This window comes from Coturnix japonica, chromosome Z (genome assembly GCF_054131305.1).
Source record: "Coturnix japonica strain WE chromosome Z, WE-NBRP24, whole genome shotgun sequence".
Taxonomy (NCBI): Eukaryota; Metazoa; Chordata; class Aves; order Galliformes; family Phasianidae; genus Coturnix; species Coturnix japonica.
The window spans coordinates 3767957-3795309 of record NC_140702.1 but is presented as its reverse complement, the minus strand read 5'-3'; the positions used below and the strand labels follow the sequence as shown (position 1 = coordinate 3795309).

Below are 27353 nucleotides of genomic sequence, written 5' to 3'. Positions count from 1 at the left end.
ATTTCTACAGCCTGGGAGGAGCAGTCCTTAAGAGAAGCCCCGCAGAGAAGGACCTGGGGGTCCTGGTGGATGAAAAACAGAACGTGAGCCATCAGCGTGCTCTTGCAGCTCAGAGAGCAAATGGTCCCCTGGGCTCCATCAGAAGAGGGGATGGCCAGCAGGGACAGGGAGGCGATTGATCTTCATGATCCTTGAGGTCCCTTCCAACCCAGGCCATTCTATGATTCTGTGATTACGCTCACTGACAGAAATAATGGCAGCTGTACAGAAGCTGGATATATTGTGGGACAGTTCTTGTAACCAGCTGATTTTAAGACCTTGCCCAAGTCGTGAGTCTTAATTGCATGTCAGAAGAAAGCTGGGAAAGTGGTTATTGCTCATTCTTTCTCATTTGCTGATTCTTTCTTTAGTGTTCCTTTTCCAAAGGAGATTCTGGTGATGGAAGCAGTTGAAGAAAGAACCAAAGCAGCTCTTGCGAAGAGTGCTTGAAGTCCCTGTGGAGAGAAGCAAAGAACTTGGGCTTCCTCTGGGATGCTCCCCAGCATGTCTCAGGAAGGAGACCAACTGCTGTTCCACTTTCTGCTCTGTGTGTGGAAAGGTACGTCTGGGTTTCTTCTGCTTGTTTTTTCTTTCTTTTTCTGGCTTTGCAGGAGAAGGGGTGGAGCAAGGGGAGACCCACTGGTCATTTGTTACCTCAAGAACAGAATGGATTTTACATTCACTGTGAAAAACCTGGGCTAGTAGCATGGGCATGTTTCAGGCTGGACTCTTCTTTTGCTGCTTGGTTTCCTTTTGGCTACAGGGAGACAGCTGTCTAAAGGTGTGTTTTCAAACCCACTCTCCAAAACCATGTTTCATTGTTGCAGGTGGTTCAGTGTGCTCTTGCAGTGCAGAAGCTGTAGTTTGCTGTAGAATCTGAATGGTTTCTGTTCCTAGGAGAGGACTGGGAGGAGGTAGTGAGAAGAGAATTCAATGCCTGAGGTGTATCTTAGTGAGAAATGTTGGCATGGTGTGCTGAAAGTCTTGAGCTGTCAAAGGCCAGTGATGCTCAGACTCCTTAACCTGCTGGAGCAGGGTGGAAGCAAGGAGTGGGCACTGCCGTCCCACAGGCTGCACTTGGTTCTGGTCTGCCAGGTCTGTGCTGGCCTGGATTTCTTCTGAGAAGTTTGTTGGAGCTGCTTGGAGTAGTGAAGGGTGGGGAAGAAGTGCTGCTCAAGAGCTAAGGCTCCGCTTGTTCATTTTGGATGGATTTAACCATGGTATCTGAAGACATAGTTTCCATCAGAATGATCCCAGCATTGTGCAAGTGTCTCAGCTGAAGCCCCTGAGCAGATGTGTGAGAGCACCCTCCTACTCCAGCTGAGCCATAGGAAAGCTGACTGTGCCCAGTAATTACAGCTTCTGCAGATTGAATGTGCTTCCAAGTGTTTTCCTTAGTGATCAATCATGTCCCAGCACTCTGAGATTCCATCTCTTGCACAATCTGGAGCATCTCTGCAATCCTTGGGTGCCCATTCCCACCAGCATTTCTTCCTTTCTCTCTTTAGAATCAGTGTGGTGCAGTTCCCTGTGTTTGTGAGCAGCAGCCAGCACGCTGCAAGAGATCCAATGGCAGATTTCAGCACACAGAGGGATGTGATGGGGACAGACTGTCCTTACCGCCATGCAGAAGGGAGTTTTTACTGTCCTCTCTCAAGAAGTATGAAAGAATAGAGTTTGAATGTTACTTGTGAGCAGGTGCTGTGCTGTAGGGGATGTCAGGTAACCATTAATTTGGGGGTGCAGGAAGGAGCAGTGAAAGTGATGTATTAGTTTGTGTTTTGACTGTTGGAGTGCAGTTCCATTTTTGGGAGCAAAACTATGGGCTAAGATGGAAAACAGAAGGGAGAAGGCTGATACCTGGATCGTGGGCTGAGCTTTGGTGACTGCAGCCATTTGCAGTAGAAGTTTTGCTGTTTTGCACAGTGGGGTTCATAATGGGAGCTGATGATGAATGGGAGCTGCTCGAGGGACAGACTTCCACATACAAGTTCCAGTGCCTCAATGACTTTCTTGTAGCGAGGAGCCCAAAACTGAACATAAGACTTGAGGCGCAGCCTCCCCAGTGTTGAGTCCAAGGGGATGATTACCTCTCTGCTCCTGCTGGCCACACTATTTCTTATACAGGCCAGGATGCCGTTGGCCTTCTTGGCCACCTGGGCACACTGTTGGCTCATGTTCAGCTGAGCATCGACCAACAGCCCCAGGTCCATTTCCTCTGCACAGTCCTGCAGCCACTCAGCCCCAAGCCTATAGCGCTGCATGGGGTTATTGTGACCAAAGTGCAGGACCTGGCACTTGGCCTGGGTGTACCACATCCCATTCACCTCAGCCCAGTGAGGTTGATCCGGCTTATCTGGATCCCTCTGAAGGGGCCTCCCTACCCTCAGGCAGATTGACACCAGCTCCCAGTCGAAAGACCAAAACAGAAGAAAGCAGAAATGAAGAAGGCTTCTCTGAGAGCTGCCCCTGCACCTGCAGAGGTGAGTCCTTGTTATGGACAGACACAGCTCTTGTTGTCAGGGCCTCCATCTGTCAGACATGAATGAGAATGTAAAATCCTGAGGGAAGTTGTGTCCTGTTTCTGCACTTGCTTCGTTTCTTTGCAGTGTTTGAAGTGTTGCACTAAATGAAGGAGAAATCTCTATAGCAGGTGGTCGGGATGCTGGCATGATGATATTACTTGTGTTATGAGTGCTGTTATTTTATAGTATGTTAATAGTTTGCTAATAAACAAAAAACAAGGGGGGGAGGAAGGTGTTCTGGTAATAGAGTATGCCGAGAAGGCGGAAATACTGAATGCCTTCTTTGCTATTGTCTTTAGTGAAAAGGCTCTCCTTCAGAAATCCCAGATCCTGGAGGTTAATGAGAGAGTCTGGAGAATGGGAGGTTTCCCTTTAGTCAGGGAAGAGGTGGTCCGTGAGTGCCTAGGAAACATTAAGGTCCATAAATCCATTGGACCTGATGGGTTGCATCCACGGGTGCTGAGAGAGCTGGTAAAGGTCATTGCTGAGCCGCTCTCTGTAATCTTCCAGAGGTCTTTGAGAACTGGGGAGGTGCCTGAAGACTGGAGGACGACCAGTGTCACTCCGGACTTCAAAAAGGGCAAGAAAGATGACCCAGGTAATTATAGGCCAGTCAGCCTCACCTCTGTCCCAGGGAATGTGATGGAACAGATTGTGCTGGTTGCCATCTCCAGACAACTGGGAGAAAAGGAGGTTATCAGGAGTCCTCAGAATGGGTTCACCAAGGGGAGGTCGTGCTCGACCAACCTGGTGGCCTTTTATGAAGATGTCACTGGCTGGGTGGATGGGGGGAGAGTGGTAGATGTAGTCTACCTTGATTTCAGAAAGGCTTTTGATATTGTCCCCCATGACATCCTTATAACAAAGCTGAGGAAGTATGGGATAGATGAGTGGACAGTGAAGTGGGTCGAGAACTGTCTGACTGGCAGAGTGCAGAGGGTTGTCGTTGGCGGTGCTGAGAGGGGATTTGATTCAGGTTTATAAATACCTGAGGTGTGGGGGCCATAGTGGCACGGCTGGTCTCTTTTCAGTAGTGCGTGGGGACAGGACTAGGGGTAATGGGGTGAAACTTGTGCATAGGAAGTTCCACATGAATGTGCACTATAACTTCTTTATGGTGAGGGTGACGGAGCACTGGAACAGGCTGCCCAGGGAGGTGGTGGAGTCTCCTTCTCTGGAGATATTCAAGACGCGCCTGAACACCTACCTGTGCAACGTGGTGTAGGGAGCCTGCATTGGCAGGGGGGTTGGACTCGATGATCTCTAGAGGTCCCTTCCAACCCCTACAATTCTGTGATTCTGTTGGATTGTGGGAATTCAAGAAAGAATATTCTGAGCAAAAGCTGTGGAGTGAGATAAATGGCATGAGAAAGCAAAGCTGATAACCAAGGAGGGCTCCAGAAGAGAAAACGAAGTCCAATAGGGCATATTTAGAGACAGGTGAAGAACCATTGAGCGCACTGAGGAGTACTTGGGTGCTCTGGAATGTCTCTTGGGCTCCCTACAGCACACATACTAGCTCTGGGGCATGTCTGGATGTCTGTAGAGCTAATTGCGGGGCCCTGAGAAACCTCTGGGGCACATTAGGGGGCACTGGCTTCCATGTGAGTGTTCCCAGGTTCCCAGAAGTCAACAGGGAAGCCTTTGGAGACCCCTTGAGAAGACTCAGTGGGGCCCTAGAGTGATGTAGCAGCTTGTGTCGGTTGCATCTGCTTGGCAGGGAAGCGATTTCCCGGTTTGAAGCTGACTGACTGGGAGGTGATTTCCTTGGTTTAGTTAATTTAATTACCTGGATTATAATTAAATAACACTGTTCAGCATTCATTACAGATTACTTTTTTTCCAAAGTACTTCAGTTGTGCAGCTCCAAAGTACTTCAGTTGTGCAGCTGTAGCAGCTTCGCTAAAATATATTGAGTTTATTCAAAATTCCAGTGATGCTCCTAAAGCACTTGAAGTGCATTTGAGGTGGGGAGTGAAAAAACAGCTCTGAGAGAATCATCATCAAATCAGAACATTGGACCGGTAACTAATAGCAGAGATTCTGATAAGAATATTTAGATTTTCAAATGTCCTTTTCCTAAAGTTGTATTTCACCAAGTTTCATCAATGTGCACACTGAAGAGCTGATTTGATGATAATGTCTTATGTTTTGTTCAGACTCACTAAATGATGTATTTCAGGGTACATCACATGGGAATATAAGAAGACTATTCAGAACAGGAGCTGCAGAGCAAGATGAACAGCATGGGAAGGTAAGGCCGGGAACCAAGGACACAGCTTTTGTGTCACTCAGCCACCTGTGGCAGAGGTCAGGATTTCAGCAGGGATTTCTGCAGACGTTCCTTGAACACCCCCAGGGTGGGTGACTCCACCACCTCCCTGGGCAGTCCATTCCAGTGCCTGGCCACCCTTTCTGAGAAGTAATATTTCCTAATGTCCAGCCTGAACCTCCCCTGCCGCAGCTTGAAACCATTCCCTCTAGTTCTATCAGTAATGACACGAGAGAAGAGGCCGACCCCCAGCTCACTGCAACCTCCCTTCAGGAAGTTATAGAGAGCAATGAGGTTTCCCCTGAGCCACCTCTTCTCCAGGCTGGACATTCCCAGCTCCCGCAGCCTCTTCTTATATGGCCCCATTGTGCTCCAGACCCCTCACCAGCTTTGTTGCCCTTCTTTGAACACGTTCCAATGCCTCAGTGTCTTTTTTGCAGTGAGGGGCCACAAACTGGAAACAGAATTCGAGTTGTGGCCTCACCAGTGCTGAGTACAGGGGTACAGTCACCTCTCTGCTCCTGCTGGCGTCACTGTTTCTGATGCAAAATGTATGTAAGTGTCACATGTGTGACATCCTTTTTGATGGAGTTCTGTGAATGGAGTTCAATGGATTTGAGAGCTGACTTGAAGCCTGTGGGCATCAGCCAGGAGTTGGGGTGAGAGGATGAGGCGTAGGAACAGGAACCTCTTTGGTCGTTCTTAACTCCCAACTTTTTGGTCAGGAATCTCTGTGTGTTTCTTTATCATGTAAAGAACAGAGTCATTGTGCAGCTTGTGAATGAATTGATTCACGCCTGCTGATTGGTGCTGTTCTCTACAGGGAGCTGCAATGGAAATGGACACTTGTGGTCCACTGTCCAGCCCCCTCTTGTGTTGGATTTTCTGGGCTTTGAGACACGTCTTCCAGATGCACTTTGTGTTATTTCTGATGTGTTGACCTGTTGAGCTCCAGCCCCAAAGGAGGATTCAAGTACTACCACAGCAGTCCATTGGGACTGTAGTATTTCTTGCTAAACAGAATTCGTGTGCACCCTTGTCTTTCGTCTGCACAAAGGATCTTGTAATCATCTCTGTCTGTGTTTCTTTTAGAGCCAGAGATGGAGCAGAGAGGAACACAGACTTGGGTGGATCTTCATTCAGGAGCAGGGACACGTCATGCTCATCTGAGGTGTCTGGCTGACAACAAGAGCAGAGAGGTAAGTTTCATAGGGTCGCGTGCCCATTTTATTTTATTTTTCATTCATGATGCATAGAGGCGTTCCCCAGACAAAGTGAGCATTTCTCAACTGGACTTTCTAGAAATGAGCTAGGCAGTGAAAATGGGTTTGAAGCATCCCTAAGAGCCCCGCAAGAGAATGCTGAGAGTTAATCTGGCACCCTCCTTTGGAAACGTCCGTTGTCTGTCAGCTCTTCAGCTGTGCCCTAACACCTCCCATTGCGCTGCCACACCAGGATAGAATTCCAAGCCCACACTGAGTCCTGGAATGTTGTGGTGCCGTGTTGGAATCAGATGTGACCACGTGGTCTTGGCTCCCCGCCTTGTGGGGGGTCATGGTGGACCAGGCTGTTGGCCGTTGGTGATGTCATAAGCGGCTGGAATGAGGGGAGGAGCGGTGCGTTCTGTGTTCCTTTGTGGGTGAGCTAGTGGTCGGAGTGGTTGGTTGCGTTGTTGTTCTTGTGTTTTTAGTGCTGTTAGTGCTGTTAGTTAGTGTTGTTAGTTAGTGTTGTTAGTTAGTGTTGTTATTTAGTGTTGTTAGTTAGTGTTGTTAGTTAGTGTTGTTAGTTAGTGTTGTTAGTTAGTGTTGTTAGTGTTGTTAGTTAGTGTTGTTAGTGTTGTTAGTTAGTGTTGTTAGTTAGTGCCTTTAGTTATTGCTTTTAGTGCCTTTTTCTTCTCACCGTCGTGTGCAGCAGCTTGTAGGTAAGCTGAGCTGGCGTGGGATGGATGGGTGGGCAGTGAGGTGTTGAGAACTGCTGGCTGTTTGAGCTCACAGCACCGTATTGCTTACTCTTGACCATCAGATGTAATTTTCCCCCGGTACACACGTTCCAAAGGGGGTATCAGTAAAGTTGGCACCTGTCCCGTGCTTCTTCCATTGTCTTTGCTTAGTAGTGGAAGCATTGTAAAGTTGCTGGGCGGACAGGCATCACGTAGCCTGAGACTCAGCATGTCTTGCAGCAAGTGGATGGGACAGTTGTGCTGTTTGTGTTATTCCATGGCTCTCTTAGCCCTGCTCACTGACCTGCTCTTTCTCTCTCCTCTCCTCACCCTCCGCCCACTGCCTCGGTGCAGCTTTTGCTCTCATATCATCTGAGCAAAGCGACAAGGAACTGCTGCAGAGAGCTTGAGGTGATCTCACTGCCAGGTACGTGCCATGATGTGTCCCCCCGCATGGTTTTGCCGCATGGTATGTGAATGTAGTTCTGAAGAAGTCTGTCCATACTGTGCTGTGTGAATAGAGAAAACAGAAGTGTGTTTCTGCTCTGTTCCAGCTGTTCATTCACACTTGCTGTGATGGGTGCTGCGTGCAGTGAGATCAGCCGTGAGCCTGAGGTGGCGGCGACGGAGGTACAGTATGAAGCTCCGTCTGGTCTTTGTTCCCTGTGTTGAGCCATTAGAAGGAGCTGCAGATGTACTCTCCTGCAGGAAAGAATGGGCCAAAAAGGGCCTGGCCAGCTGTCTGCGCCAGTGCCATTGCTGATTAGTCTGGGTAGAGAGAGATGCATCTTTGCATGGCCTGGCAATGCACGCCAGAAAGGGAAATAACTGTGATGAGATGTGCAGCTCCTTCTGAAGTGCTCCTGATAAGGATAGAGCGCATTTGCTTCAGCTTTCTCTGCAGATGTGCTCCTCACCTTGAAATCCTCCTGGTTTGTCCTCAGCTCCTGACCACGGCCTGTGCTCTGTTTTGCAGGCTGATAACATGCGGGAGCCGCAGCTGGTGCGTGCTATTTCATCTGTTAACATACCAGCGATTGCGGCAGCCCATGTTATCAAGTGCCACGTCGCCCAGGGGCGGGATGAGCTCTCTCTGGAGGTAAGCAGTTCCAGGCATTCCTTGTTGTTGTGCACAGAGAGTATTATAGGGTGTGAATACCTCGGGAATACTCGCATATTTTTTGTCGTAGAAGGCCGCCGTTGTTTTACCTGTGCTTTCCTTCCAGCTGTGCTGAAGCTGGGATTGATGTTTCAATCTTTTGCAGGTTGGAGACATCGTGTGCGTTGTTGATATGCCACCAAAGGAGATGAGCCCCTGGTGGAGAGGCAAGCGTGGCTTTGAGGTAGGCACACATTTTTGACTAGAGAGCACAGCTTCAGTAGAGTCGGGAATCTCCGGTTGGAGCTGCTCTGCCTGCACAGGATGGCTTCTGGATGCAAACAGTGGCCCTGTGTCGGTGTCAGAGGACCTTCCCTTTGGCTCTGGGCTTGGGCTAATGCCCACCTGTCTTTTTGTTCTTATTACAGGTTGGTTTTTTCCCTGGTGAGTGCGTGGAACTCATCAGGGGAAAACTGCCCGAGTCCATCCTGAATTCCTTGCCAAAGCCAGGTGTGTATTTTACATTTGACATCGAGGGTTAGTATAATGGGGTCTGAACGTGGCTTTCAGGGGGTTCGTTAATGCTCAAGTTCAGCAAGCATAGCAAGAGAACTGCATTAAGCTCCTTGGGCACCTCCAGGGATGGGGAAAATCCGTTCTTGCGTGTCCTTGTTGCGAACAAGCTTTCTGTTGTTACGTGCTCTGTTGAATGTGTTGCACTCGGCCTCGTCCAACCGAGCCAGGGCTGAAATGAACTTGTTTCTTTGTTTTGTTTTGCAGAGCCAAAGAAACGGGGCAAGTTCATCTCCTGCCTTCGTTCCGTGTTGAAGGCATGCCCCAGGAGAGCGAAGCAGCCTGAGCCTCCAACATTCTCGGGATCCATGTCCCTGCTTGACATCGTTGAGAGGTACTTAGCCAACAGGACTTGAGGGCTGAGCTGTAGGAATGGAAGCATCCTCTGCTGTTTGAAACAGAGCAACGTTTCTAAGCTGTGTTTCAGCAGAAAGCAGGCATTGCCAGGAACAGGCAACTATTGGCAAGGGTTCGGTGCAGCTCTTCCCTCACCCTGCACCACGACTGACAGCATGCTCTGTTTTCTCTCCAGACTGAGTTCTCCCAGTAAGAGGGCAGAGTCAGCAGCTTGCAGTTGGCGATCCTGCTTCTGCCTGGGCAAACCATCCCCTGTGGCCAAACGCCAACTGCAGCGCAGTGCCAGGGAGCCCTCTGAAGCTGAAGTCTTGGTCCTGGCAGGTAAGGGTGCAAATCCAGCTTTCAAAACACTGCTTGTCAGCAACACAGGTAGAATTCATGCTTTCAGTGGGCTTGTACATCCTTCTGGCGTTCAAGCCTGTGCCTGACATCTTCAGTTTATCCCAGTCTTTCCCAAATGAGTCTTTTGTCAACACAAGAGCTGGAGCTGCACGAGGATCACTTTCAAGACAGTGACTCTGTTGCTAGAAGCCTATTTGCTTCTGCCCACCACCACTACATAGCTAAATGGCAAGAACCTCCTTCATGGTTCATCTTGTGAAACTTCGACACTAACCGCTGTGCATCTATTCCTTCCTAGGTGACCCAAGCCCCTGTATATCTCCAAGACGCCAGGCATGTTACGATGCAGCATCCTGTGCTTCCATCAATGAAGAACTGTTACTAAGCACAGGATGCTGCAGTTCAGATGAAAGCCTTCCGTATAACATCAGTTATAAAGAGAAGAATGCCATCATCGTTGAAGCCCTCGTTCATCCCATACCTGCTGAAGCTGCTGACCTGAGCCTGCCAGACTCCTCAGGCACCAGCCTGGACCCAGTGCCTTTCGAGGACACCCCAGCCCAAGCACAGCCCGAGTGCCCCGACAGCAGCACAACCATGCAGGCTCAGGTCAGCATTACAGAGGAGAAGCCAAACATCTTGGAGGGGGAGGTAGAATCAGGGCAAGAGTCCCAGGCTCTGGGCAACAGCACGACTTCTGAGACACTCTCGTCAGACAACAGAGAATGAGTCCCATCTTTCCTCCAGACCTCACGCCCCCTCCTTTTTCCTATTGAATAAAGGCACGCTTGTGCTCAATCAACGCCTTGACTGAATTCTGAGTTTTCATTCGCAGAGATTGGGATGAGTACAAGAAACGTCAAGGCAGCTCAGCTTGCAACGCTCTGGCTGTGGGGTGCATGCAGGGACACTGTAACCATACAGGGAAAGGCTTCCACTGCTTCCTCAAGCTGTAGTCCAGCCCTGCTACTGCTCTGTGGCACAAAGCCCTGAGGGATGTTCCATATTGTTAACCTAAGTGAAGCCAGCTTCACGCACTGTGTTTTGTTGTTGCTGGGTGAGAGGGGGATGCACATTGGTGAGAAGATGAGCATTGCTGGATCTGCCACGAGTGTCCCTTCTGCCTCTAAGAATATGTCCTAAGTAGGATGTGAACACTGCTGGCACTTCCTCATTGCACGTGCTTGGAGGATCTTCAGTTCTTGCACATTTCAGGATGTCTGTCAGTGACTACAAGGAAATTCTCAAGTACTAGGAATTCCATGAAACAGTTGGAACGGGTAAGTGTCATCTTTGTACAGAAACAGCACGCCTAACAGTCTGTCTCACCACTCTAGAATTAATCTGAGAATAGATTGACAGCTCTTGTCAGTTCTCTAAGTCAGGTTTCATTTGTATAAACATGACATTGAATTTTTGAAACCAGTTGGAAATTGATGGTGCTGATTACCTCTTCCTCTAATTAAAACATTACACACAGTGTATGATAGGTACTCTGCTTTACCTGTAATATTATATTAGAGAAGAATTCACACTCAACTGTAAGCATCTGCGTTTTGATTTGTAGGTGGTTTTGCAAAGGTAAAACTCGGGCGGCATCTTCTTACTGGTGAAAATGTTGCAATAAAAATCATGTAGAAAGTTACTTTAGGGGTAAGCCAAAAGGCATTTAAATATGAGAATATCTTCTGTTGGAGTTGTGGAGTTCTCAAGAACACGGGGGCAGGTGGGATGGTACATAGGAATGCAGCCTACTGGTCCCATTGCCTTTTGAAAGATGCTGTAGAGCTGGAAAAAGTTTAACAGAGCACCACAAATCTTGTTCCTTGTTGTTCAGAGGGCAGTATTCTCTGGCTTTAAAATGGAAAAAGTTATTACATCATTACATTACATTATTGCTACATTATTCCATTATTACAGCAACTTTACCAAAATGCCAATGAAAATGCTGAATGTTTTACTTTTCATTTTTCACAGCTCTGTTTCAGAATTTCTATGGGAGTGATGTCAGTCATTGTTGAGTTGATGTTGAATTGTGTACTGTCCCATATGTGCTTGTTCTGTTCCACAGCAGTCAGATGTGGTACCTGGTGTGTCACAGTAGTTAGCGATTTCATCGCTTGCTTTTATGGTCTCTTAAGGATGACTTGCCTCATGATAAACAGAAATTGATGCCATGAAGAAGTGAAGTCATCAACGTGTTTGCCCATTGGATCATGTAAGAGAGTCATCAAAGAAATATTTATAGTCTTAGAGGTAAGAAATAGTTTCTGCTCTCTGTGCTGTCATTGTTACTTATCTTTCTCTGATACTCTCTAAATGCATTTTCAGATAACCTTATCTTACAGGGAAGCTGTTTGATGACATTGTTTCTAAGGACCGCCTTTCAGAAGAGGAAGCTCCAGTCTTTTTTTGACAGATTGTTTCAGCAATTGCTGATGTTCACAGTCAGGGTTATGCCCAGAGACCTCAAACCAGTGAGCATGAACTGCAGTCAGTCTTCCATAAATAATAATGAATGTGTTTTTATTTTTCTTTTGGGGGAGAAAGCTACAGTTCTCCACTCCATTCCAGTGGATTGCAGGAGAGAACTGAAGGGGGAAAAAACAACACAAAGTAGAACTCATGGGTTGAGATAGAATTTGGTACTGAGATAGAGAAAAGGATAATAGTTATGATGAATGCAAAAGCAATTGCTCACCACCTACCAATCAGTGTCCAGTTAGCCTCCTAGTAGTGGAAGAGATTTATATAATGTTCTACCCCTTCAAAACTCCTTCCACAATATGTCATATAGTATGGAATATCCTTTGGCCAGTTTAAGTCAGCTGTCCTAGTTCTGTTCCTTCTCACTTCCTTGGGCTCTCAGCTGAGATTGACTGTGGCTCTGTACAACGCTGCCTGGCAGCAGCTGTAAGCATCACTGCGCTATCTCCATTGTTTCTCTAGAATGAAAACGTTGTATTGTATCAAACACTGAAGAAGATAATTCAGTCCCAGCTGAAGCTCAGACATCCTTCATTATCTTGTGCTTAGGATTCTTTCCCTACAGGAAATGTTAGATAATTATTGCTATTTGGTACTGTGTTGTGTAGCTGAGCTGGATTTTGTTATCCTTGAAGAAGTATCTTCCTCTGAAAGGGGAGTAAAACATGATGCTCCTAATGAGCGGAGCAGAGACACAGATCTGATCTGAGTGTTGGTTTCACATTTTTGTGATGCTCTTTGCTGCAGTTTGTATCTAGAGAGAAGCCCTTGTGGTGTCAGTCTGTTGTGTAACCTGCTCTAGTTTTGTGCCTCAAGGAAGAGTGATCCTTTAAACAAATGGTGGCTATACAGAGGGTATGGGGTGAGATGCATTCCTCTGGCCCCATCCAATGGATTTTCTGTCACTGAAGACTTGAAGCACAGGTTAGGTACTGGATGGCTTGAATATTTCCTCACCAATAGGTTAGAGCTTGGCATTTTGTAAGCTGCTGGTATCACTCAGTAAAGCAAATAATTACAGCACGAGCATTTTCCTAGGCATCTTATGAAATCCCTCTATCTAAGGCTACTGGAAGGCACCCTGAACAAACATCTTTCTCCCCAGCTTCTCTTCTCTGAGTGGGAGCTTCAGCCCCCTGCACAGGCTAGAGGTCATCCAAAGAGTTTGTTTCAGGTTGTTATCCTTCCTGGCCAAAAACCAGATACAGTATTGTAGATGTGGTGCAATGAGTGTTGAAGCAGGAATGACTTGTCCTGGTCTGGTTGTGCTGCTTTTTAATGCAGCTGATGATCTTGTTGTACTTCTTTTCTGTCAGAGCACACTGCTGGCTTGCATTCAGCCTGTGGTCTCTCACCACTTGTCCTCCTAGTCCCCAGGTCCTTTCCAACAGATACAAGCTAGTGTTTCCCACCTGGGATATTGGAAGATGGGAACTTGCCAGCAGTCAGTGAAGATCTCTGAGACAGCGAGAGCGAGCGAGCTTTGAGTAGACTGGGAACCACTGTCCACAGCAGGAAATAAGAGAAGAGAAAATATGTTTCCTTGGGCACTTGGGTGGAAATCATTCCTGACTGCTTTCTCATCCACCGGGAAAATCTGCTGATTGACAATTTGAAGCTGATAGACTTTGGACTCTGTGCAAAGCCAAAGGTAAGAGGATGTGTTAAATCAAATACAATGTGCCCCCAAGTAATGCATGTTTGACCACCCTATGCAACAGGGGCTTGTCCAAACAAACACCCTAAAATCAAGCTGTTTCTGTGGCTGACATGTCATTGCATCTTGTTTGGAATGGCCTGAACTGTGTGAGAGTGGTTAACAGATTGCTCAGAAGCACAGGTAGATTATTTTCTCTAGCTAGACTCCCTGTTTTCATAGTCTAAGCTGTAGATAATCTTGTAGGTATATCACCTGTCTTATGCAAGGGTCTGCAATAGGAGCATGAGGTTGGTGTGCCTAAGGAACCTTCTAAGGATCTGTATGTAGGATGAGATTGTGGATAGAATAAAATGACTTTTGCAGGTGATGTACGGATCCTGTGATTGCATATGCTTGAACTGAATTGTTTCTTGATCTTAAAACTGATTTCCAGAAGCCTTTATTAACATGTAAGATGGGTGCTGGTAAGAAAGAAAGGGAAGACTGCCTTACTGATTCCAAGAGAATTACTTATCCTCAAATGATTTTTCCTGGCCAAAGTTAGAGCCTCACACAGGTAATCGAGACCAACAGGCTGTTGTTGCAGAATCAACAGGCACAATCTAGATGATCAGCTGAAGAAGATAAAGCATCATGCCAAGGGTACTAGATAAGTGAGCAGCTTGAGATCTGCACATTTATGTGATGCTATTGGTCTTAGACAATATTTGCTTAGTGAGATCACATTGAATGAAAGCAAAATAGAAGATGAATGAAAATATACACAAGAGAAGAAGCCTCTGAGGCTTCTGAAGTGTTATGACCAGAAGACATAAACTCTGTTAAAACAAACGTTTCTCTCTCTTATTTGTGTTCTTCCAGGGAGGCCTTGATTACCGCCTGAACACATGCTGTGGAAGCCCAGCTTATGCAGCACCAGAGCTAATCCAGGGCAAAGCGTCTATTGGCTCAGAGGGATGTAGAGCGGTGTTTGTTTTCCCCTCTTTCCCTTCCCTCTCCACAGAGCATTTCAAGGCAGTGGAGCTCAGGTAGGCTCTCTTGGTTTCCCTTCTGAATTCTGCTAGGTTGCATTGCTTGGTAGCTCTCAGAAGCTGTCAGTGGCCACAGACTAGAAAAGTGCAATTGGTCTCAGTTCACACAGCTGGCTGGTTTGTCTCTGGCTAATCCTGAACTGCCTCAAGCGACTGCTTTGGGGCTCTACAGAACAGCAGCTTCAGAGATCTCTTTCTATTACTAAGTTTTTGAAAGAGCAATTTGCTCTGTTAATTATCCATCATTTTTGTGCAGTCTGTTTTGTCAGACTTGTCCTTAGCTTCCAAGTTGTATGTGAAGACTTGTTTGCACTGTAATGCACAATGTACTAAAACTTGAGAGATGAAAATGTGAAGAGTTTTTCCAGCTTTGATTTCATGTCTGGAATTTTGGAAGCCACTACTTGCAGTTGTTAATCTGACCAAACTGGTCTGGTTTGCAATGCCCTCATCCTTTTTGAATCGCTCTGCTGTTAAAGGCGGAGCAATTCCTACAAGTGCCATGTCCCCACTGTTGTTCTAATTCTTGTTTCTTTGTTTTCCACACACTGCTTTTCAAGCCTCCTTTTTCTTTACAGTCCAAGTGAGAACTGCACTGTGAAGTGTCTGAACCTTGTTGTGCCTCTGCATAAAGAGAACAGCAGCAAAGCCTGACAGGTGACTGTGCTGACAGCTCTCGTAGCCAGTAACACGTAACTGTGCTAAATCCCTTGTGACGGCTTTGATTTCATTTTTGCCAGTGAAATCCTTGTAAAAGGAACTGCAGCAGTGTGATGAGCTAAGGTGAAGATGCTGGTTTTAGTAGTGCTCTAAGCTGAGTGGAATGGCAATTGAATGAGGGTTATATGCTTTCTGTGGACAATAACGTTGTTGAGATGTTGGGTTGGGTCCAGAGGAGGGCCACTGTGATGATCAGAGGGCTGGAGCATCTCTCCTATAAGGAAAGGTGGAGGGATCTGGGCTTGTTTAGCCTGGAGAAGAGCAGGCTGCGTGGAGACCTCATTGTGGCCTTTCAGTACTTGAAGGGAGCATATAAACAGGAGGGGGAATGGCTGTGTATGAGGGTGGATAGTGATAGGACAAGGGGGAATGGTTTTAAACTGAGACCGCGGAGGTTTAGGTTGGATCTTAGGAGGAAGTTTTCCACCCAGAGGGTGGTGACGCACTGGAACAGGTTGCCCAAGGAGGCTGTGGATGCCCCATCCCTGCAGGCATTCAAGGCCAGGCTGGATGTGGCTCTGGGCAGCCAGGTATGATGGTTGGCTACCCTGCACATAGCAGGGGGTTGGAACTGGATGATCTTTGAGATCCTTTTCAACCCAGGCCATTCTATGGCTGTACAGTTCCATACTGGAACAAATATAAAATGCTAACTATGTAAAACATGGAGTCAAACCTGTGTGATTTGTCCACACCAGGAGGTGATTAGAAAACAATTTGTAAGCTACAAAGCTGCTTGCATGAAAGGAAAAGAAAATGATACTACAAGAAAAAGGGAAAACCTTTCTTCCTGAAAATAGGAAGAATAATGGACCTGACATGAAATTTGGGTGAAGCTGCCTGATTTTATGAAGCTATTCCCATTATTTTCTTGGTGCTGTGTTTCCCAAATGATTGGTTTCTGGCTGTGCTGCAGCACCAGTCTGCATGTGAACATCAACTCTATTCACCATCTGGGAAGATTAGGACTTCCCTTCTCCCACCAGCACCACTGAATTACAGTTACTCAGTGGTTAAACAAAGGAATCCTTAAAGAAGGGTTTACAGCTGTCATGTTATCTGAAGTGCTTGGGGCATTCTGATGCTATTAAGCTCTATGTATTAACAAGTTCAAAAAGAAAAGGTCGGCATCTGATTGTTGTGACAGTTTCTAAGTGATTTGGAAAGCTGTACCACCCAACCACTCCTTCTATTTGATGGAGGTGACAAAGCTCAGTTTAATTTCTGACTGCTGTTTAAATCCTGAAGCTTGAGCTGGTTCCTTGAGCAGAAAAAGCTCGGAAGCTGTCCCTCCTACAAGCAGGCACCTCTGAGCAAAATATGACATCTCAATTTCTGATGGTAAGGTCAGGAGATCTGATTCCAGCGTCTAGCTTTCGGCTTCATGCTGTGTTAGTGGGACCTTTGGCATCCAGCACTGACCAACAGCAACTGACAGGCTGGTAACAGTGCACCCCAAAGCAGTTACGTGTCTCTTTATGTTATGAGGGAAAATTGTATCCCATTGAGATTTCCTATTTTTACTCTTTGCAGATCTAACTAGCTGCTGGAAGAATCCTGTACGCCATGTTCACACCATTTTCAATGTGCTGGATGAGTCTATTGTTGGCATTTTAATACCATTTACCAGGCAGGCAATATGCATGGAGTATTTGGCTCTATCTGCAGTCATGAATATTTGAGTGTCTTCAACGTGTGGCTCATTGCTTCCATTTCAGGCTGCCCAGAGAAGCTGTGGATGCCTGTCCTTGGTGTTGAAGGCGAGGCTGGATGGGTGATGGGCAGCCTGAGCTGGTTAGTGGGCAGCCAGCCCATGGCAGGGTGTTTAGAACTGGATGATCTTGAAGGTTTCTTCCAACCCAAGCCCTCCCGTGATCCTATGATTCTGTGATTTCATTCAGGTTTATTAAGATGAGATGAGTTCTCCTAAATGCGCTGTTCTCCATATGATTATAATTGCAGACTTAAATTATAATTGGATTACTGAAACCAGACACCAAACTTTCTGATGGCCAAAATGAAATGAAATCAATCCTTTACTGTGTCAGTAGTCTGTCACTAGAGCCCATCAGGTAATTCCCAGCCTCCTGCCTGTATCAGTGGCTGCACACAGTGAAAAAGTCTGATGGGATTTTAACCTCTAAAATGTTCCAAAGCAACCAGAGGGTGAATATATTCACTATGCAAATACCTGCAGGAATAAGCTTGTCATGTATGTCCTCAGGTAGCACAGTAGTTAATGGTGGGACTCACTAGGTCATGCTGAAAGTTGAGTCTGCTGATCTTGAAGGTCTTTTCCAGCCTACATGACCTTATGCTAATATTTCTGTATTTATTTCTGTTCAGCTCCCAGAAAACCTCCCACCCAGCCCCCAGCTGACCCCGTGGTGAAAAATAAAACAGAAAGCTCAGTGACGCTGGCATGGTCCCCTCCGAAGATGCACAGCCCCATTCCAATCAATGGCTACATTGTGGAACCCAATAAACTAACTGGCTTCACGTGGGTGAGGTGCCACGAGTCTCATGTCCCCGTCCCAGAGTTCATGGTGAGCAATCTGTCTGAAGAGGCTGATGATCAGTTCCGAGTGTCTGCAGTCAATGCGCATGGACAGAGCCCGTCTCTGGAATTCCCAGGGAGCGTGCACCTTGGTAAGCACAAAAACCCCAATGGAAATGGGTCAGTGTGTGCTGAGCAGCTGTGTTGGTTCCCTTAAGATGTTTCCTTTGACTTTAAGGATAGTAGTGCATTAACACACCAAAGGCTTTCCCTTCTTCCTAGTTCTCCTATCAACCTCCAGCTACCACTAAAGTGATACAATTTCTGTTTCTGTGAGAGAGACATGAATATACTTATGTTTTGATATCTCACATGTGCAAGAGGCAGAACTTTCTGTAACAGATCTTGAGCATAGAAGTGCCTCTTCCAGCACTCATGCAAAGGGAGAAATAGAAATGTCCCTATGATTTAATCTTCCATCTCTAAATGAGATACCAGACTTGCATCTAAAGAGCATTAAGACAAACATGTTGTTCTTCCTCAGAACCAGTCCTGGCTGTGAAATCCCCCCTAACAACTGGTGAAGCTGTACCTGGAGGGGATGCCACGTTTACTATTGACCTTACAACAACGTGTTGCGGCACTTGGTACCTCATTGGTAAAGTCTAACAGGAAAGCGAGACCTGCATCATCAAGAGAACCCAAACTACTCACAGCCTAATCATAAAGAACGTCCCCAAGAACGATGATGGAGCAGAAGTGAAATTTGTTGCCAAGAATGTTGATGTCAGCACCAAGATGAGAGTGAGAGGTATTTGCTTTGATCCTTCTCCTTTCCTCTTCCATTCAAGGCATAGTTGCTGTGATCTGATGATTAGAACTGTGGCTGCAGGCATTCACTGACTGTACCAAATACCTGAAATTGCATCCCATGGACTGACGTGAGTCCTGGTAATGACCTAAACATGATAGCACTGAGTGTAGGGTAAGCCAGTCTACCCAGCTGCTTGGTATCTGAACCAGATTGCTTCATGCCAGCTGATGAATGTCTGCAGTTCACAGCTCTTGGCCAGTGCATTCAGTCAGCAGGTTTACCACTGCATCACCATAGAGCAGTACTTTCAGCTCCAGGTTCAGACAGCCTTTCTGATTGCACTGGAATAGTTTAGAAGTAGGGGAGCAATCATTCCAATAATAACTCTTTCAATCAGATTTGCATGACCAAATAGAACAAATAAACATTCATGATGGGAGGACCTGTTTGTCATTGGGTGGAAACCTCTGCAGAAGCATGTTTAGAGAATTCTTAATCAGTAGAAGGAGATGTTTGGTTGAGTTTTACTTAGTAAATCCGGCAAGAAGACCAAATGAAATATCTTGAATTGCTCAGCACTGACTCAATGATGAGTGCAGGAACAGAAGGTGATACATTTTCAGAGGTGTTGCAGCAAACATTGACCAGGTTAGCCTGATAGCAATTGAAATAACGAGGCCTTTGCTCCTGACAGGTGCTGCAGTGAGATTTACCAATAAGAGCAAAGATGTAGAAAAGATCTCCGCTCGGCTGCGTGAGGAAGCCAAACTGCAGGCTGAGCTTTCAGACACAGGCGCTACTGTGGAGTGGATGAAGGATGGGAAGGAGCTCAAGGCCAGTGAAAAATATGAACTGCACATTGTGGGGAAGAAACACACCCTGAAAATTCACAGCGTCTCAATGGATGATGCTGGAAGTTGTCAGTGCATCTGTGAGGGGATAAAATGCTCTATCATCTTTCAGTGAAAGGTATGTGACAGTCTGGGCTGTCCTCTTCCTGCCCAGGGCCAGCAGACTGCATTCACCTGACTCCCCGACAGTCCAGCTGTTGTCAGACAGCATCTGGGGTGTTTTCAGTGGCTGTTTTGACTTGAACTGGCCAATCTGCTTTGTAGAGCCATTTGATTTCTGTGTTCTGTCCTGTGATTTGTCCCTGGGATATAGAGGAAATCAAGGGAAAGATAGGAAAAAGAGCATCCCAGCCTTCCTGCTCTTCTCTCAGGGTGGCCACGAGAGATGATGTCAACAACTCTTTTTGTAGCAGTGATCCCAAATGTAGAAGAGACCTGTGAAGAGTCACAGGGATGTTTACTTAGCTGTCATTCCATGGTGGGCTTTTTCTTACACAGATGTAGAGAGAAACTGAACTTTCCCACACAGGGAAAGTCTGTTTTGCTGCAGGGTGTAGGTCTGATCTCTGAGATCCACACGCTGGGCCTTGATTGCAATAAATGAGAGCCCTTTGTTTGCTCCAGTGGAAGACTTTCCATTTCTGCAGTACCCTCTGCAGATGACACAAATGCAAATGCACCTTCTTCCCAGCAACAATTGTGTTGTTTTTTTTTCACTGAGTGTGCATGAGTCTCCTCATCATATTCTGCTGGCTTGTCACCCTTGTTGATCCATGGAGAGATGAGAAAGCCCTAGAGTAGTGTCTGCACTTTGGCATTGGAGAGCTTACTTAATTGCTTCTTCTCAAAGAACAAACTCCAGAGAGGTATGGAGACAGCTCCAAGGAGAACTGAATAATGGGTATAAATTTAAGGAAAGCAGAACACCCTGCCAAGGCTTGTCAGCTAGTCTTAATTTTGCTTTTCTTCTCTCTCTTTGTCACGATAGCATAATATTTCATACTGGCAGTTCTGCACACAGAATTAACTGGCACAGGCTGCCCAGGGAGGTGGTGGGATCCCTGGAGGTGTTCAGGACCAGTTCTTGGGACCAGTGCTTTTTTACATGGTTATCAGTGACACCAGTGATGCAATGGAGTGCACCCTCTGCTGTTTGCTGAGTGGTGCGGCTGATGCAGTGGAAGGAAGGGATGCCATTCAGAGGGAGCTCAGCCGAGAGGTTGGCCTAGGTGAATCTAATGAGGTTGAACACAGCAAAGTGCAAGGTTTTGCACTTGGGCTGGAGGAATCCCAGGAATTTCTACAGACTGGGAGGAGCAGTCCTTAAGAGAAGCCCCGCAGAGAAGGACCTGGGGGTCCTGGTGGATGAAAAACAGAACGTGAGCCATCAGCGTGCTCTTGCAGCTCAGAGAGCAAATGGTCCCCTGGGCTCCATCAGAAGAGGGGATGGCCAGCAGGGACAGGGAGGTGATTGATCTTCATGATCCTTGAGGTCCCTTCCAACCCGGGCCATTCTATGATTCTGTGATTACACTCGCTGTCAGAAATAACGGCAGCTGTACAGAAGCTGGATATATTGTGGGACAGTTCTTGTAACCAGCTGATTTTAAGACCTTGCCCGAGTCGAGAGTCTTAATTGCATGTCAGAGTAAAGCTGGGAAAGTGGTTATTGCTCATTCTTTTTCATTTGCTGATTCTTTCTTTAGTGTTCCTTTTCCAAAGGAGATTCTGGTGATGGAAGCAGTTGAAGAGAGAACCAAAGCAGCTCTTGCCAAGAGTGCTTGAAGTCCCTGTGGAGAGAAGCAAAGAACTTGGGCTTCCTCTGGGATGCTCCCCACCATGTCTCAGGAAGGAGACAACTGCTGTTCCACTTTCTGCTCTGTGTGTGGAAAGGTACGTCTGGGTTTCTTCTGCTTGTTTTTTCTTTCTTTTTCTGGCTTTGAAGGAGAAGGCGTGGAGCAAGGGGAGACCCACTGGTCATTTGTTAGCTCATGAACAGGATGGATTCTGCATTCACTGTGAAAAACCTGGGCTAGTAGCATGGGCATGTTTCAGGCTGGACTCTTCTTTTGCTGCTTGGTTTCCTTTTGGCTACAGGGAGACAGCTGTCTAAAGGTGTGTTTTCAAACCCACTCTCCAAAACCATGTTTCATTGTTGCAGGTGGTTCAGTGTGCTCTTGCAGTGCAGATGCTGTAGTTTGCTGTAGAATCTGACTGGTTTCTGTTCCTAGGGAAGGACTGGGAGGAGGTAGTGAGAAGAGAATTCAATGCCTGAGGTGTATCTTAGTGAGAAATGTTGGCATGAGGTGCTGAAAGTCTTGAGCTCTCAAAAGCCAGTGAGGCTCAGACTCCTTAACCTGCTGGAGCAGGGTGGAAGCAAGGAGTGGGCACTGCCGTCCCACCAGCTGCACTTGGTTCTGGTCTGCCAGGTCTGTGCTGGCCTGGATTTCTTCTGAGAAGTTTGTTGGAGCTGCTTGGAGTAGTGAAGGGTGGGGAAGAAGTGCTGCTCAAGAGCTAAGGCTCCGCTTGATCATTTTGGATGGATTTAACCATGGTATCTGAAGACATAGTTTCCATCAGAATGATCCCAGCATTGTGCAAGTGTCTCAGCTGAAGCCCCTGAGCAGATGTGTGAGAGCACCCTCCTACTCCAGCTGAGCCATAGGAAAGCTGACTGTGCCCAGTAATTACAGCTTCTGCTGATTGAATGTGCTTCCAAGTGTTTTCCTTAGTGATCAATCATGTCCCAGCACTGTGATATTCCATCTCTGGCACAATCTGGAGCATCTCTGCAAACCTTGGGTGCTCATTCCCACCAGCGTTTCTTCCTTTCTCTCTTTAGAATCAGTGTGGTGCAGTTCCCTGTGTTTGTGAGCAGCAGCCAGCAGGCTGCAAGAGATCCAATGGCAGCTTTCAGCACACAGAGGGATGTGATGGGGACAGACTGTCCTTACTATCATGCAGATGTGAGTTTTTACCGTCCTGTCTCAAGAAGTATGAAAGAATAGAGTTTGAATATTTCTAGTGAGCAGGTGCTGTGCTGTAGGGGATGTCAGGTAACCATTCCTATGGGGGTGCGGGAAGGAGCAGTGAAAGTGATGTATTAGTTTGTGTTTTGACTGTTGGAGTGCAGTTCCATTTTGGGGAGCAAAACTATGGGCTAAGATGGAAAACAGAAGGGAGAAGGCTGATACCTGGATCGTGGCCTGAGCTTTGGTGACTGCAGCCATTTGCAGTAGAAGTTTTGCACAGTGGGGTTCATAATGGGAGCTGATGATGAATGGGAGCTGCTCAAGGGACAGACTTCCACGTACAAGATCCAGTGCCTCAATGACTTTCTTGAAGCGAGGAGCCCAAAACTGAACATAAGACTTGAGGCGCAGCCTCCCCAGTGTTGAGTCCAAGGGGATGATTACCTCTCTGCTCCTGCTGGCCACACTATTTCTTATACAGGCCAGGATGCCGTTGGCCTTCTTGGCCACCTGGGCACACTTTTGGCTCATGTTCAGCTGAGCATCGACCAACAGCCCCAGGTCCATTTCCTCTGCACAGCCCTGCAGCCACTCAGCCCCAAGCCTATAGCGCTGCATGGGGTTATTGTGGCCAAAGTGCAGGACCTGGCATTTGGCCTCACTGAACCTCATCCCATTCACCTCAGCCCAGTGAGGTTGATCCAGCTTATCTAGATCCCTCTGAAGGGGCCTCCCTTCCCTCAGGCAGATTGACACCAGCTCCCAGACAAAAGACAAAAAGAGAAGAAAGCAGAAATGAAGAAGGCTTCTCTGAGAGCTGCCCCTGCACCTGCAGAGGTGAGTCCTTGTTATGGACAGACACAGCTCTTGTTGTCAGGGCCTCCATCTGTCAGACATGAATGAGAATGTAAAATCCTGAGGGAAGTGGCGTCCTGTTTCTGCACTTGCTTTGTTTCTTTGCAGTGTTTGAAGTGTTACACAAAATGAAGGATAAATCTCTAAAGCAGGTGGTCGGGATGCTGGCATGATGATGTTACTTATGTAATTAGTGCTATTATTTTGTAGTATGTTAATAGTTTGCTAATAAACAAAAGACAAGGGGGGGAGGAAGGCATTCTGGTAACAGAGGATGCTGAGAAGGCGGAAATACTGTATGCTTTCTTTGCTTCTGTCTTTAGTGAAAAGGCTCTCCCTGAGGAATCCCAGAACATGGAGGTTAATGAGAGAGTCTGGGGAATGGGAGATTTCCCTTTAGTCAGGGAAGAGGTGGTCCGTGAGTGCCTAGGAAACATTAAGGTCCATAAATCCTTGGGACCTGATGGGGTGCATCCACGGGTGCTGAGAGAGCTGGTGGAGGTCATTGCTGAGCCGCTCTCTGTAGTCATTCAGAGGCCTTGGAAACTGGGGAGGTGTCTGAAGACTGGAGGATGACCAGTGTCACTCCGGTCTTTAAAAAATGGCAAGAAGGAGGACCCAGGTAACTATAGGCCAGTCAGCCTCACCTCTGTCCCAGGGAATGTGATGGAACAGCTTGTGCTGGATGCCATCTCCAGAGAACTGGGAGTAAAGCAGGTTATCAGGAGTACTCAGCATGGGTTCACCAAGGGGAGGTCGTGCTTGACCAACCTGGTGGCCTTTTATGAAGATGTCACTGGCTGGGTGGATAGGGGGAGAGTGGCAGATGTAGTCTACCTTGATTTCAGAAAGGATTTTGATATTGTCCCCCATGACATCCTTATAACAAAGCTGAGGAAGCATGGAATAGATGAGTGTACAGTGAATTGGGTCAAGAACTGTCTGACTGGCAGAGTGCAGAGGGTTGTCGTTGGCAGTGCTGAGAGGGGATTTGATCCAGGTTTATAAATACCTGAGGTGTGGGGGCCATAGTGGCACGGCTGGTCTCTTTTCAGTAGTGCGTGGGGACAGGACTAGGGGTAATGGGGTGAAACTTGTGCATAGGAAGTTCCACATGAATGTGCACTATAACTTCTTTATGGTGAGGGTGACGGAGCACTGGAACAGGCTGCCCAGGGAGGTGGTGGAGTCTCCTTCTCTGGAGATATTCAAGACCCGCCTGAACACCTTCCTGTGCAACGTGGTGTAGGGAGCCTGCATTGGCAGGGGGGTTGGACTCGATGATCTCTAGAGGTCCCTTCCAACCCCTACAATTCTGTGATTCTGTTGGAATGTGGGAATGCAAGAAAGAATATTCTGAGCAAAAGCTGTGGAGTGAGATAAATGGCATGAGAAAGCAAAGCTGATAACCAAGGAGGGCTCCAGAAGAGAAAACAAAGTCCAGTAGGGCATATTTAGAGACAGGTGAAGAACCCTTGAGCTCACTGAGGAGTACTAGGGTGCTCTGGAATGTCTCTTGGGCTCCCTACAGCACACATACTTGCTCTGGGGCATGTCTGGATGTCTGTAGAGCTAATTGCGGGGCCCTGAGAGACCTCTGGGGCACATTAGGTGGCACTGGCTTCCATGTAAGTGTTCCCAGGTTCCCAGAAGTCAACAGGGAAGCCTTTGGAGACCCCTTGGGAAGACTCGGTGGGGCCCTAGAGTGATGTAGCAGCTTGTGTTGGTTGCATCTGCTTGGCAGGGAAGCGATTTCCCTGGTGGGAGCTGACTGACTGGGAGGTGATTCCCTTGGTTTAATTAATTTAATTACCTGGATTATAATTAAATAACACTGTTCATTGTTCAATCAAGATTATATTTTTCCAAAGTACTTCAGTCATGCATCTGTAGCAGCTTTGCTAAAATATATCAAGTTTATTCAAAATTCCAGTGATGCTCCTAAAGCACTTGAAGTGCATTTGAGGGGGGGAGTGACAAAACAGCTCTGAGAGAATCATCATCAAATCAGAACATGGGAACGGTAACTAATAGCAGAGATTCTGAAAAGAATATTTATATTTTCAAATTACCTTTTTCTGAAGTTGTATTTCACCAAGTTTCATCAATGTGCACACTGAAAAGCTGACTTGCTATGTTTCTTTTTATAAAAAATCATGTGTTACAATTGAGAAAAGAAGGTATAGCATGTAACATTCTCCAAGTAAAGTGCAAAAAACATTTCTTCACAGTTCCAATTAATGTCTTCTGTTTTGTTCAGACTCACTAAATGATGTATTTCAGGGTACATCACATGGGAATATAAGAAGACTATTCAGAGCAGGAGCTGCAGAGCAAGATGAACAGCATGGGAAGGTAAGGCCGGGAACCAAGGACACAGCTTTTGTGTCACTCAGCCACCTGTGGCAGAGGTCAGGATTTCAGCAGGGATTTCTGCAGACGTTCCTTGAACACCCCCAGGGTGGGTGACTCCACCACCTCCCTGGGCAGTCCATTCCAGTGCCTGGCCACCCTTTCTGAGAAGTAATATTTCCTAATGTCCAGCCTGAACCTCTCCTGCCGCAGCTTGAAACCATTCCCTCTAGTTCTATCAGTAATGACACGAGAGAAGAGGCCGACCCCCAGCTCACTGCAACCTCCCTTCAGGAAGTTATAGAGAGCAATGAGGTCTCCCCTGAGCCATCTCTTCTCCAGGCTGGACATTCCCATCTCCTGCAGCCTCTCCTCATATGGCCCCATTGTGCTCCAGACCCCTCACCAGCTTTGTTGCCCTTCTTTGAACACGTTCCAATGCCTCAGTGTCTTTTTTGCAGTGAGGGGCCACAAACTGGAAACAGAATTCGAGCTGTGGCCTCACCAGTGCTGAGTACAGGGGTACAGTCACCTCTCTGCTCCTGCTGGCGTCACTGTTTCTGATGCAAAATGTATGTAAGTGTCACATGTGTGACATCCTTTTTGATGGAGTTCTGTGACTGGAGTTCAATGGATTTGAGAGCTGACTTGAAGCCTGTGGGCATCATCCAGGAGTTGGGGTGAGAGGATGAGGCGTAGGAACAGGAACCTCTTTGGTCGTTATTAAACTCCCAACTTTTTGGTCAGGAATCTCTGTGTGTTTCTTTATCATGTAAAGAACAGAGTCATTGTGCAGCTTGTGAATGAATTGATTCACGCCTGCTGATTGGTGCTGTTCTCTACAGGGAGCTGCAATGGAAATGGACACTTGTGGTCCACTGTCCAGCCCCCTCCCGTGTTGGATTTTCTGGGCTTTGAGACACGTCTTCCAGATGCACTTTGTGTTATTTCTGATGTGTTGACCTGTTGAGCTCCAGCCCCAAATGAGGATTCAAGTACTACCACAGCAGTCCATTGGGACTGTAGTATTTCTTGCTAAACAGAATTCGTGTGCACCCTTGTCTTTCGTCTGCACAAAGGATCTTGTAATCATCTCTGCCTGTGTTTCTTTTAGACCCAGAGATGGAGCAGAGAGGAACACAGACTTGGGTGAATCTTCATTCAGGAGCAGGGACACGTCATGCTCATCTGAGGTGTCTGGCTGACAGCAAGAGCAGAGAGGTAAGTTTCATAGGGTCGCGTGCCCATTTTATTTTATTTTTCATTCATGATGCATAGAGGCGTTCCCCAGACAAAGTGAGCATTTCTCAACTGGACTTTCTAGAAATGAGCTAGGCAGTGAAAATGGGTTTGAAGCATTCCTAAGAGCCCCGCAAGAGAATGCTGAGAGTTAATCTGGCACCCTCCTTTGGAAACGTCCGTTGTCTGTCAGCTCTTCAGCTGTGCCCTAACACCTCCCATTGCGCTGCCACACCAGGATAGAATTCCAAGCCCACACTGAGTCCTGGAATGTTGTGGTGCCGTGTAGGAATCAGATGTGACCACGTGGTCTTGGCTCCCCGCCTTGTGGGGGGTCATGGTGGACCAGGCTGTTGGCCGTTGGTGATGTCATAAGCGTCTGGAATGAGGGGAGGAGCGGTGCGCTCTGTGTTCCTTTGTGGGTGAGCTAGTGGTCGGAGTGGTTGTTGACTTGTTGTTCTTGTGCCTTTAGTGTCGTTAATTAGTTAGTGTTGTTAGTTAGTTAGTGTTGTTAGTTAGTGTTGTTAGTTAGTGTTGTTAGTTAGTGTTGTTAGTTAGTGTTGTTAGTGTTGTTAGTTAGTGTTGTTAGTTAGTGTTGTTAGTGTTGTTAGTTAGTGACGTTAGTTAGTTAGAGTCGTTAGTTAGTTAGTGCCGTTAGTTAGTTAGTTAGTTAGTTAGTTAGTTAGTTAGTTAGTTAGTTAGTTAGTGACTTTATTGCCTTTTTCTTCA

At 46.9% G+C, this 27353-nt stretch overlaps 2 protein-coding genes and 2 long non-coding RNA genes across 5 annotated transcripts in view; 3 read left to right on the top strand and 1 right to left on the bottom strand.

Moving 5' to 3' along the window:
- LOC146753557 (uncharacterized) overlaps positions 1–27353 on the bottom strand; it is a 127201-nt gene that overhangs the window by 13791 nt on the left and 86057 nt on the right. The gene's annotated exons all lie outside the window — the stretch shown is intronic.
- On the top strand, positions 4688–7382 carry LOC146753563 (uncharacterized). Its single transcript, XR_014940049.1, has 3 exons — positions 4688–4818; positions 5929–6035; positions 7130–7382. It is a non-coding gene; the product is annotated as an uncharacterized LOC146753563 (long non-coding RNA).
- LOC146753562 (rho GTPase-activating protein 32-like) lies at positions 7761–8821 on the top strand. Its single transcript, XM_085529252.1, has 4 exons — positions 7761–7874; positions 8041–8118; positions 8303–8384; positions 8655–8821. The coding sequence occupies exons 1-4, from the start codon at positions 7761–7763 to the stop codon at positions 8801–8803; spliced, it is 423 nt and encodes a 140-aa protein (XP_085385378.1). The 3' UTR covers positions 8804–8821.
- Positions 8874–12110, top strand: LOC146753561 (rho GTPase-activating protein 32-like). 2 transcript variants are annotated; one of them, XR_014940032.1, is made up of 3 exons: positions 8874–9125; positions 9445–10426; positions 11288–12110. XR_014940032.1 is itself a non-coding variant. In XM_085530619.1 (2 exons), the coding sequence occupies exons 1-2, from the start codon at positions 8960–8962 to the stop codon at positions 9873–9875; spliced, it is 597 nt and encodes a 198-aa protein (XP_085386745.1). In that variant the 5' UTR covers positions 8874–8959; the 3' UTR covers positions 9876–10537. The 2 variants fall into 2 exon arrangements, 1 of the variants encoding a protein (XP_085386745.1); XM_085530619.1 differs by lacking the exon at positions 11288–12110 and having other exon boundaries at positions 9445–10537.